At 37.9% G+C, this 13094-nt stretch overlaps 2 protein-coding genes across 2 annotated transcripts in view; one reads left to right on the forward strand and one right to left on the reverse strand.

The window, feature by feature from the left end:
• Positions 1–13094, reverse strand: part of LOC137394298 (uncharacterized) — a 290856-nt gene that overhangs the window by 146212 nt on the left and 131550 nt on the right. The gene's annotated exons all lie outside the window — the stretch shown is intronic.
• The window catches only part of LOC137393000 (pre-mRNA-splicing factor CWC22 homolog), a gene marked incomplete at its 3' end in the record, with an annotated part of 34573 nt that continues 30188 nt past the window's right edge, over positions 8710–13094 (forward strand). Inside the window, exon 1 of the mRNA XM_068079381.1 lies at positions 8710–8800. Coding sequence (XP_067935482.1) covers positions 8710–8800 — 91 coding nt within the window. The remainder of the gene's footprint in view (positions 8801–13094) is intronic.

Here is a 13094-nt window from a genome sequence, read left to right on the forward strand (position 1 = left end):
TAACAATGGTATGAGAAACAAGAAGGGAGAGGAGACTAAAGGAGAGATAGAAGTAACATTGGTGTGAGAAACAAGAAGGGAAAGGAGACAAAAGAAGAGATAGAAGTTACAATGGTGTGAGAAAGAAGAAGGGAAAGGAGACAAAAGGAGAGATAGAAACAACAATGGTGTGAGAAACAAGAACGGAAAAGAGACAAAATGAGAGATAGAAGTAACAATGGTATGAGAAACAAGAAGGGAGAGGAGACAAAATGAGAGAAAGAAGTAACAATGGTGTGAGAAACAAGAAGGGAGAGGAGACAAAAGGAGAAATAGAAGCAACAATGGTGTGAGAAAAGAGAACGGAGAGGACACATAAGGAGAGATAGAAATAACAATGATGTGAGAAACAAGAAGAGAGAGGAGACAAAAGTAGAGATAGAAGTAACAATGGTATGAAAAACAAGAAGTGAAAAGAGACAAAAGAATAGATAGAAGTAACAATGGTATGAGAAACAAGAAGTGAAAGGAGACAAAATGAGAAATAGAAGTAACAATGGTATGAGAAACAAGAAGGGAGAGGAGACAAAAGGAGAGATAGAAGTAACAATGGTGTGAGAAACAAAAAGGGAGAGGAGACCAAAGGAGAGATAGAAGTAACAATGATGTGAGAAACAAAAAGGGAGAAGAGACAAAAGAATAGATAGAAGTAACAATGGTATGAGAAACAATAAGGGAGAGGAGACAAAAGGAGAGATAGAAGTAACAATGGTATGAGAAACAATAAGGGACAGGAGACAAAAGTAAAGATAGAAGCAACAATAGTATGAGAAGCAAGAAGGGAGAGAAAACAAAAGGAGTGATAGAAGCAACAATCTTGTGAGAAACGAGAAAAGAGAGAGGAGACAAAAGAAGAGATAGAAGTAACAATGGTGAGAAACAAGAAGGGAGAGGAAAAAAAGGGAGTTAGTAGTAACATTGATGTGAGAAACAAGAAGGGAGAGGAGAGAAAAGGAGAGAAATAAGTAACAATGGTATGAGAAACAAGAAGAGAGAGGAGACCAAAGGAGAGATAGATGTAACAATGGTGTGAGAAAAAAGAAGGCAGAAGAGACAAAAGGAGAGATAGAAGCAACAATGATGTGAGAAACAAGAAGGGAGAGGAGACAAAAGGAGAGAAAGAAGTGACAATGGTGTGAGAAACAAAAAGGGAGAAGAGACAAAATGAGAGATAGAAGTAACAATGGTATGGGAAACCAGAAGCGAGAGGAGACCAAAGGAGAGATAGAAGTAACAATGGTGTTAGAAACAACAAGGGAGAAGAGACAAAAGAAGAGATGGAAGTAACAAGGGTATGAGAAACAAGAAAGGAGCGGAGACAAAAGGAGAGAAAGAAGTGACAATGGTGTGAGAAACAAAAAGGGAGAAAAGACAAAATGAGAGATAGAAGTAACAATGGTATGGGAAACCAGAAGCGAGAGGAGACCAAAGGAGAGATAGAAGTAACAATGGTGTTAGAAGCAACAAGGGAGAAAAGACAAAAGAAGAGATGGAAGTAACAAGGGTATGAGAAACAAGAAGGGAAAGGAGACAAAAGGAGAGATAGAAGTAACCATGGTGTGAGAAACAAGAAGGAAGAGGCGACCAAAGGAGAGATATAAGCAACAATGGTGTGAGAAACAAGAAAGGAGAAGAGACAAAAGAATAGATAGAAGTAACAACGGTATGATCAACAATAAGAGAGAGAAGAGAAAATGAGAAATAGAAGGAGCAATGGTGAGAGAAACAAGCAGGGAGAAGAGACAAAAGGAGAGAAAGAAGTAACAGTGGTGTGGAAAACAAGAAGAGAGAGGAGACCAAAGGAGAAATAGAAGCAACAATGGTATGAGAAACAAGAAGGGGGAAGAGACAAAAGAAGAGATATAAGTAACAATGGTATGAGAAACAAGAAGGGAAAGGAAACAAAAGAAGAGATAGAAGTTACAATGGTATGAGAAACAATAAGGGAGAGGAGACAAAAGGAGAGATAGAGGTAACAATGGTATGAGAAACAATAAGGGAGCGGAGACAAAATGAGAGATAGAAGTAACAATGGTGTGAGAAACAATAAGGGAGAGGAGACAAAAGGAGAGATACAAGCAACAATGGTGTGAGAAAAGATAACGGAGAGGACACGAAAGGAAAGATAGAAATAACAATGATGTGAGAAACAAAAAGGGAGAGGAGGTAAAAGGAGGGATAGAAGTAACAATGGTGTGAGAAACAAGAAGGGAAAAGAGACAAAAGAATAGATAGAAGTAACAATGGTATGAGAAACAATAAGGGAGAGGAGACAAAAAGAGAGATAGAAGTAACAATGGTGTGAGAAACAATAAAGGAGAGGAGACAAAATGAGAGATAGAAGTGACAATGGTGTGAGAAACAAAAAGGGAGAAGAGACAAAATGAGAGATAGAAGTAACAATGGTATGGGAAACCAGAAGCGAGAGGAGACCAAAGGAGAGATAGAAGTAACAATGGTGTTAGAAACAACAAGGGAGAAGAGACAAAAGAAGAGATGGAAGTAACAAGGGTATGAGAAACAAGAAGGGAAAGGAGACAAAAGGAGAGATAGAAGTAACCATGGTGTGAGAAACAAGAAGGAAGAGGCGACCAAAGGAGAGATATAAGCAACAATGGTGTGAGAAACAAGAAAGGAGAAGAGACAAAAGAATAGATAGAAGTAACAATGGTATGATAAACAATAAGAGAGAGAAGAGAAAATGAGAGATAGAAGGAGCAATGGTGAGAGAAACAAGCAGGGAGAAGAGACAAAAGGAGAGAAAGAAGTAACAGTGGTGTGGAAAACAAGAAGAGAGAGGAGACAAAAGGAGAAATAGAAGCAACAATGGTATGAGAAACAAGAAGGGAGAAGAGACAAAAGAAGAGATATAAGTAACAATGGTATGAGAAACAAGAAGGGAAAGGAAACAAAAGAAGAGATAAAAGTTACAATGGTATGAGAAACAATAAGGGAGAGGAGACAAAAGGAGAGATAGAAGTAACAATGGTATGAGAAACAATAAGGGAGCGGAGACAAAATGAGAGATAGAAGTAACAATGGTGTGAGAAACAATAAGGGAGAGGAGACAAAAGGAGAGATACAAGCAACAATGGTGTGAGAAAAGATAACGGAGAGGACACGAAAGGAAAGATAGAAATAACAATGATGTGAGAAACAAAAAGGGAGAGGAGGTAAAAGGAGGGATAGAAGTAACAATGGTGTGAGAAACAAGAAAAGAGAGGAGACAAAAGTAGAGATAGAAGTAACAATGGTGTGAGAAACGAAAAGAGAGAGGAGACAAAAGGAGAGAAAGAAGTAACAATGGTATGAGAAACAAGAAGGGAGAGGAGACAAAAGGAGAGAAAGAATTAACAATGGTGTGAGAAACAAGAAGGGAGAGGAGACAAAAAGAGAGATACAAGCAACAATGGTGTGAGAAAAGATAACGGAGAGGACACGAAAGGAAAGATAGAAATAACAATGATGTGAGAAACCAAATGGGAGAGGAGGTAAAAGGAGAGATAGAAGTAACAATGGTGTGAGAAACAAGAAAAGAGAGGAGACAAAAGTAGAGATAGAAGTAACAATGGTATGAGAAACAAGAAGGGAGAAGAGACAAAAGAATAGATAGAAGTAACAATGGTATGAGAAACAATAAATGAAAGGAAACAAAATGAGAGATAGAAGTAACAATGGTATGAGAAACAAGAAGGGAGAAGAGACAAAAGGAGAGATAGAAGTTACAATTGTGTGAGAAACAAGAAGGGAAAAGAGAGAAAAGGAGAGATAGAAGTAACAATGGTGTGAGAAACGAGAAGGGAGAGGAGACAAAAGGAGAGAAAGAATTAACAATGGTGTGAGAAACAAGAAGGGAGAGGAGACAAAAGGAGAGATACAAGCAACAATGGTGTGAGAAAAGATAACGGAGAGGACACGAAAGGAAAGATAGAAATAACGATGATGTGAGAAACAAAATGGGAGAGGAGGTAAAAGGAGAGATAGAAGTAACAATGGTGTGAGAAAAGATAACGGAGAGGACACGAAAGGAAAGATAGAAATAACAATGATGTGAGAAACAAAATGGGAGAGGAGGCAAAAGGAGAGATAGAAGCAACAATGGTGCGAGAAACGAAAAGAGAGAGGAGACAAAAGGAGAGAAAGAAGTAACAATGGTATGAGAAACAAGAAGGGAGAGGAGACAAAAGGAGAGAAAGAATTAACAATGGTGTGAGAAACAAGAAGGGAGAGGAGACAAAAGGAGAGATACAAGCAACAATGGTGTGAGAAAAGATAACGGAGAGGACACGAAAAGAAAGATAGAAATAACAATGATGTGAGAAACAAAATGGGAGAGGAGGTAAAAGGAGAGATAGAAGTAACAATGGTGTGAGAAACAAGAAAAGAGAGGAGACAAAAGTAGAGATAGAAGTAACAATGGTATGAGAAACAAGAAGGGAGAAGAGACAAAAGAATAGATAGAAATATCAATGGTATGAGAAACAATAAATGAAAGGAAACAAAATGAGAGATAGAAGTAACAATGGTATGAGAAACAAGAAGGGAGAGGAGACCAAAGAAGAGTTAGAAGTAACAATGGTGTGAGAAACAATAAGGGAGAGGAGACAAAAGGAGAGATAGATGTAACAATGGTGTGAGAAACAATAAAGGAGAGGAGACAAAAGGAGAGATAGAAGCAACAATGGGGTGAGAAACAAGAAGGGAGAGGAGACAAAAAGAGAGATAGAAGTAACAATGGGGAGAAAAATAAAAAGGGAGAGGAGACAAAACAAGAGATATACGCAACAATGGTATGAGAAACAAGAACGGAGAGGAGACAAAAGGAGATATAGAAGTAACAAAAGTGTGAGAAACAAGAAGGGAGAAGAGACAAAAGGAGAAATAGATGCAACAATGGGGTGAGAAACAAGAAGGGAGAGGAGACAAAAGGAGATATAGAAGTAATAAAGGGGTGAAAAACAAAAAGGGAGAGGACACAAAACAAGAGATATACGCAACAATGGTATGAGAAACAAGAAGGGAGAAGAGACAAAAGAAGAGATATAAGTAACAATGGTGTGAGAAACGAGAAGGGAGAGGAGACAAAAGGAGAGATAGAAGTGACAATGGTGTGAGAAACAAGGAGAAAGAGGAGACAAAAGGAGAGATAGAAGTAACAATGATGTGAGAAACAAGAAGGGAGAGGAGGGAAAAGGAGAGTTAGAAGCAACCATGGCACGAGAAACAAAAAAAAGAGAGGAGACAAAAGGAGAGATAGAAGTAATGATGGCGTGAGAAGCAATAAGGGAGAAGATACAAAATGAGAGATAGAAGTAACAATGGTATGAGAAACAAAAAGGGAGAGGAGACAAAAGGAGAGATGGAAGTAACAATGGTGTGAGAAACAAGAAGGAAGAGGAGACAAAAAGAGAGATACAAGTAACAATGATGTGAGAAACAAGAAGGGAGAAGAGACAAAAGAATAGATAGAAGTAACAATGGTATGAGAAACAATAAGGGAGAGGAGACAAAAGGAGAGATAGAAGTAACAATGGTGTGAGAAACAATAAGGGAGAGGAGACAAAAAGAGATATACAAGTAACAATGATGTGAGAAACAAGAAGGGAGAAGAGACAAAAGAATAGATAGAAGTAACAATGGTATGAGAAACAATAAGGGAGAGGAGACAAAAGGAGAGATAGAAGTAACAATGGTGTGAGAAACAATAAGGGAGAGAAAACAAAAGGAGAGATAGAAGCAACGATGGTGTGAGAAACAAGAAGAAAAAGGAGACAAAAGGAGAGATAGAAGTAACAATGGTGAGAAACAAGAAGGGAGAGGAGGGAAAAGGAGAGTTAGAAGCAACAATGGCGTGAGAAACGAGAAAGGAAAAGAGACAAAAGGAGAGATAGAAGTAACAATGGTGTGAGAAACAACAAGGGAAAGGAGACATAAGGAGAGAAAGAAGTAACCATGGTGTAAGAAACAAGAAAGAAGAGAAGACAAAATGAGAGATAGAAGTAACAATGGTATGAGAAACAAGAAGGGAGAAGAGAGAAAAGAAGAGAAGAAGCAACAATACTATGAGAAGCAAAAATGGAGAGGAAAAAAAAGGAGAGATAGAAGCAACAAGGTCTGAGAGAAAAGAAGACAGAAGAGACAAAAGGAGACATAGAAGTGACAATGATGTGAGAAACAAAAAGGGAGAAGAGACAAAAGGAGAGATAGAAGCAACAATGGTGTGAGAAAAGAGAACGGAGAGGACACAAAAGGAGAGAAAGAAATAACAATGATGTGAGGAACAAAAAGGGAGAGGAGACAAAAGGAGAGATAGAAGTAACAATGGTGTGAGAAACAAGAAGAGAGAGGAGACAAAAGTAAAGATAGAAGTAACAATGGTCTGAAAAACAAGAAAGGAAAAGAGACAAAAGAATAGATAGAAGTAACGATGATGTGAGAAACCAGAAAGGAGAGGAGACAAAAGGAGAGGTAGAAGCAGCAATGGTGTGAGAAACAAGAAAATAGAGAGAGGAGACAAAAGGAGAGATAGAAGTAACAATTATGAGAAACAAGAAGGGAGAGGAGAGAAAAGGAGAGTTAGAAGCAACAATGGCGTGAGAAACAAGAAGGGAGAGGAGACAAAAGGAGAGATATGAGCAACAATGGTGTGAGAAACAAAAAGAGAGAGGAGACAAAATGAGAGATAGAAGCAACAATGGTGTGAAAAACAAGAAGGGAGAAGAGACAAAAGGAGAGATATAAATAACAATGGTGTCAGAAACGAGAACGGAGAGGAGACAAAAGGAGTTAGAAGCAACATTGGTGTGAAAAACAAGAAGGGAGAAGAGACAAAAGAAAAGATATAAGTAACAATGGTGTGAGAAACAAGAAGAGACAAGAGATAAAAGGAGAGATTGAAGTGACAATGGTGTGAGAAACAAGAAGATAGCAGAGACAAAAAAGGAGATAGAAGTAACAATGGTATGAGAAACAATCAGGGAGTGGAGACAAAAGGAGAGATAGAAGTGACAATGGTGTGAGAAACAAGAAGGGAGATGAGACTAAAACAGAGATAGAAGCGACAATGGTATGAGAAACAAGAAAGGAGAGGAGACAAAAGGAGAGATAGAAGTAACAATGGTGTGAGAAACAAGAAGGGAGAGGAGAAAAAAGAATAGATAGAAGTAACAATGGTATGAAAAACAATAAGGGAGAGGATACAAAATGAAAGATAAAAGTTACAATGGTGTGAGAAACAAGAAGGGAAAGGAGAGAAAAGGAGAGAAAGAAGTAACAATGGTGTGAGAAACAAGAAGGGAGAGGAGACAAAAGGAGAGAAAGAAGTAACAATGGTGTGAGAAACAAGAAGGGAGAGGAAACAAAAGGAGAGATACAAGCAACAATGGTGTGAGAAAAGATAACGGAGAGGACACGAAAGGAAAGATAGAAATAACAATGATGTGAGAAACAAAAAGAGAGAGGAGGCACAAGGAAAGATAGAAGTAACAATGGTGTGAGAAACAAGAAAAGAGAGGAGACAAAAGTAGAGATAGAAGTAACAATGGTATGAGAAACAAGAAAGGAGAAGAGACAAAAGAATAGATAGAAGTAACAATGGTATGAGAAACAATAAGTGAAAGGAAACAAAATGAGAAATAGAAGTAAAAATGGTATGAGAAACAAGAAGGGAAAGGAGACCAAAGAAGAGATAGAAGTAACAATGGTGTGAGAAAAAAGAAAGGAGAAGAGACAAAAGGAGAACTAGAAGTAACAACGGTGTGAGAAACAAGAAGGAAGAGGCGACCAAAGAGAGATATAAGCAATAATGGTGTGAGAAAAGAGAACGGAGAGGAGACAAAAGGAGAGATACAAGCAACAATGGTGTGAGAAAAGATAACGGAGAGGACACGAAAGGAAAGATAGAAATAACAATGATGTGAGAAACAAAAAGGGAGAGGAGGCAAAAGGAAAGATAGAAGTAACAATAGTGTGAGAAACAAGAAAAGAGAGGAGACAAAAGTAGAGATAGAAGTAACAATGATATGAGAAACAAGAAAGGAGAGGAGACAAAAGGAGTGATAGAAGTAACAATGATGTGAGAAACAAGAAGGGAGAAGAGACAAAAGAATAGATAGAAGTAACAATGGTATGAAAAACAATAAGGGAGAGGATACAAAATGAGAGATAGAAGTAACAATGGTATGAAAAACAAGTAGGGAGAGGAGACAAAAGGAGAGATAGAAGTAACAATGGTGTGAGAAACAAGAAGGGAGAGGAGAAAAAAGGAGAGATAGAAGTAACAATGGTATGAGAAACAAGAAGAGAGAGGAGACAAAAGGAGAGATAGAAGTAACAATGGTATGAGAAACAATAAGGGAGCGGAGACAAAATGAGAGATAGAAGTTACAATGGTGTGAGAAACAATAAGGGAGAGGAGACAAAAGGAGAGATAAAAGTAACAATGGTATGAGAAACAATAAGGGAGCGGAGACAAAATGAAAGATAGAAGTTACAATGGTGTGAGAAACAATAAGGGAGAGGAGACAAAATGAGAGATAGAAGTAACAATGGTATGAGAAACAAGAAGGGAGAGGAGACAAAAGGAGAGATAGAAGTAACAATGGTGTGAGAAACAACAAGGGAAAGGAGAAAAAAGGAGAGATAAAAGTAACCATGGTGTAAGAAACAAGAATGAAGAGGCGACCAAAGGAGACATATAAGCAACAAGGGTGTGAGAAACAAGAAGGGAGAGGAGACAAAAGAATTGATAAAAGTAACAATGGTATGTGAAACAATAAAGGAGAGGAGACAAAATGAGAGATAGAAGTAACAATGGTGTGAGAAACAAGAAAGGAGAAGAGACAAAAGGAGAGATAGAAGCAACAATAGTGTGAGAAAAGAGAACGGAGAGGACACAAAAGGAGAGATAGAAATAACAATGATGTGAGAAACAAGAAGGGAGAGGATACAAAAGGAGAGATAGAAGTAACAATGGTGTGAGAAACAAGAAGAGACAGGAGACAAAAGTAGAGATAGAAGTATCAATGGTATGAAAAACAAGAAGGGAAAAGAGTCAAAAGAATAGATAGAAGTAACAATGGTATGAAAAACAATAAGGGAGAGGATAAAAAATGAGAGATAGAAGTAACAATGATATGAGAAACAAGAAGGGAGAGGAGACAAAAAGAGAGATAGAAGTAACAAGGATGTGAGAAACCAGAAAGGAAAGGAGACAAAAGGAGAGATAGAAGCAGCAATGGTGTGAGAAACAAGAAAAGAGAGAGAGGAGACAAAAGGAGAGATAGAAGTAACAATGGTATGAAAAACAAGAAGGGAAAAGAGACAAAAGAATAGATAGAAGTAACGATGATGTGAGAAACCAGAAAGGAGAGGAGACAAAAGGAGAGGTAGAAGCAGCAATGGTGTGAGAAACAAGAAAATAGAGAGAGGAGACAAAAGGAGAGATAGAAGTAACAATGATGAGAAACAAGAAGGGAGAGGAGAGAAAAGGAGAGTTAGAAGCAACAATGGCGTGAGAAACAAGAAGGGAGAGGAGACAAAAGGAGAGATATGAGCAACAATGGTGTGAGAAACAAGAAGGGAGAGGAGACAAAAGGAGAGATAGAATTAACAATAGTGTGAGAAACAAGAAAGGAGAAGAGACAAAAGAAGAGATAGAAGTAACAATGGTGCGAGAAACAAGAAGGGAGAGGAGACAAAAGGAAAGATAGAATAAACAATAGGGTGAGAAACAAAAAAGGAGAGGAGACAAAAGGAGAGATAGAAGTAACAGTGGTATGAGAAACAAAAAGAGAGAGGAGACAAAAAGAGAGAAATAAGTAACAGTGGTGTGAAAAACAAGAAGGGAGAGGAGACTAAAAGAGAGATATAAGCAACAATGGTGTGAGAAACAAAAAGAGAGAGGAAACAAAAGGAGAAATAGAAATAACAATGATGTGAGAAACAAGAAGGGAGAAGAGACAAAAGAATAGAGAGAAGTAACAATGGTGTGAGAAACAAGAAGGGAGAGCAGACAAAGAGAGAGATAGATGTAACAATGGTGTGAGAAACAAGAAGGGACTGGAGACAAAAGTAAAGATAGAAGCAACAAAAGTATGAGAAACAATGAGTGAGAGGAGAAAAATGAGAGATAGAAGCAACAATGGTGTGAGAAACGAAAAAAGAGAGAGGAGACAAAAGAACAGATAGAAGTAACAATGGTATGGGAAACAAGAAGGGACAGGAGACAAAAGTAAAGATAGAAGCAACAAAAGTATGAGAAACAAGAAGGGAGAGGAGACAAAGGGCGAGATAGAAGAAACAATGGTGTGAGAAACGAGAAGAGAGAGAGGAGACAAAAGGAGAGATATAAATAACAATGTTGTGAGAAACAAGAAGGGAAAGGAGACAAAGGAGAGATAGAAGCAACAATGGTATGAGAAACAAGAAGGGAGAGGAGACAAAAGGAGAGATAGAAGTAACAATGGTGTGAGAAACAAGAAGGGAGAAGAGGCAAAAGAATAGATAGAAGTAACAATGGTATGAGAAACAATAAGGGAGAGGAGACAAAATGAGAGATAGAAGTAACAATGGTGTGAGAAACAATAAGGGAGAGGAGACAAAATGAGAGATAGAAGTAACAATGGTGTGAGAAACAAAAAGGGAAAAGAGACAAAAGGAGAGATAGAAGTAACAATGGTGTGAGAAACAACAAGGGAAAGGAGACAAAAGCAGAGATAGAAGTAACCATGGTGTAAGAAACAAGAAAGAAGAGGCGACAAAAGGAGAGATATAAGCAACAATGGTGTGAGAAACCAGAAGGGAGAGGAGACAAAAGAATGGATAGAAGTAACAATGGTATGAGAAACAATAAGGGAGAGGAGACAAAATGAGAGATAGAAGTAACAATGGTGTGAGAAACAAGAAGGGAGAAGAGAGAAAAGGAGAGAAAGAAGTAACAGTGGTGTGGAAAACAAGAAGAGAGAGGAGACAAAATGAGAAATAGAAGCAACAATGGTATGAGAAACAAGAAGGGAGAAGAGACAAAAGAAGAGCTATAAGTAACAATGGTATGAGAAACAATAAGTGAGAGGAGACAAAATGAGAGATAGAAGTAACAATGGTATGATAAACAAGAAGGGAGAGGGGACCAAAAGAAAGATAGAAGTAACAATGGTGTGAGAAAAAAGAAAAGAGAAGAGACAAAAGGAGAAATAGAAGTAACAACGGTGTGAGAAACAAGAAGGAAGAAGCGACCAAAGGAAAGATATAAGCAACAATGGTGTGAGAAACAATAAGGGAGAGGAGACAAAAGAATGGATAGAAGTAACAATGGTATGAGAAACAATAAGGGAGAGGAGACAAAATGAGAGATAGAAGTAACAATGGTGTGAGAAACAAGAAGGGAGAAGAGAGAAAAGGAGAGAAAGAAGTAACAGTGGTGTGGAAAACAAGAAGAGAGAGGAGACAATAGGAGAAATAAAAGCAACAATGGTATGAGAAACAAGAAGGGAAAAGAGACAAAAGAATAGATAGAAGTAACAATGGTATGAGAAACAAGAAGTGAAAGGAGACAAAATGAGAAATAGAAGTAACAATGGTATGAGAAACAAGAAGGGAGAGGAGACTAAAGGAGAGATAGAAGTAACATTGGTGTGAGAAACAAGAAGGGAAAGGAGACAAAAGAAGAGATAGAAGTTACAATGGTGTGAGAAAGAAGAAGGGAAAGGAGACAAAAGGAGAGATAGAAACAACAATGGTGTGAGAAACAAGAACGGAAAAGAGACAAAATGAGAGATAGAAGTAACAATGGTATGAGAAACAAGAGGGGAGAGGAGACAAAATGAGAGAAAGAAGTAACAATGGTGTGAGAAACAAGAAGGGAGAGGAGACAAAAGGAGAAATAGAAGCAACAATGGTGTGAGAAAAGAGAACGGAGAGGACACATAAGGAGAGATAGAAATAACAATGATGTGAGAAACAAGAAGAGAGAGGAGACAAAAGTAGAGATAGAAGTAACAATGGTATGAAAAACAAGAAGTGAAAAGAGACAAAAGAATAGATAGAAGTAACAATGGTATGAGAAACAAGAAGTGAAAGGAGACAAAATGAGAAATAGAAGTAACAATGGTATGAGAAACAAGAAGGGAGAGGAGACAAAAGGAGAGATAGAAGTAACAATGGTGTGAGAAACAAAAAGGGAGAGGAGACCAAAGGAGAGATAGAAGTAACAATGATGTGAGAAACAAAAAGGGAGAAGAGACAAAAGAATAGATAGAAGTAACAATGGTATGAGAAACAATAAGGGAGAGGAGACAAAAGGAGAGATAGAAGTAACAATGGTATGAGAAACAATAAGGGACAGGAGACAAAAGTAAAGATAGAAGCAACAATAGTATGAGAAGCAAGAAGGGAGAGAAAACAAAAGGAGTGATAGAAGCAACAATCTTGTGAGAAACGAGAAAAGAGAGAGGAGACAAAAGAAGAGATAGAAGTAACAATGGTGAGAAACAAGAAGGGAGAGGAAAAAAAGGGAGTTAGTAGCAACATTGATGTGAGAAACAAGAAGGGAGAGGAGAGAAAAGGAGAGAAATAAGTAACAATGGTATGAGAAACAAGAAGAGAGAGGAGACCAAAGGAGAGATAGATGTAACAATGGTGTGAGAAAAAAGAAGGCAGAAGAGACAAAAGGAGAGATAGAAGCAACAATGATGTGAGAAACAAGAAGGGAGAGGAGACAAAAGGAGAGAAAGAAGTGACAATGGTGTGAGAAACAAAAAGGGAGAAGAGACAAAATGAGAGATAGAAGTAACAATGGTATGGGAAACCAGAAGCGAGAGGAGACCAAAGGAGAGATAGAAGTAACAATGGTGTTAGAAACAACAAGGGAGAAGAGACAAAAGAAGAGATGGAAGTAACAAGGGTATGAGAAACAAGAAAGGAGCGGAGACAAAAGGAGAGAAAGAAGTGACAATGGTGTGAGAAACAAAAAGGGAGAAAAGACAAAATGAGAGATAGAAGTAACAATGGTATGGGAAACCAGAAGCGAGAGGAGACCAAAGGAGAGATAGAAGTAA

The sequence above is a fragment of the Watersipora subatra genome, chromosome 4 (genome assembly GCF_963576615.1).
Source record: "Watersipora subatra chromosome 4, tzWatSuba1.1, whole genome shotgun sequence".
Classification (NCBI taxonomy): domain Eukaryota; kingdom Metazoa; phylum Bryozoa; class Gymnolaemata; order Cheilostomatida; family Watersiporidae; genus Watersipora; species Watersipora subatra.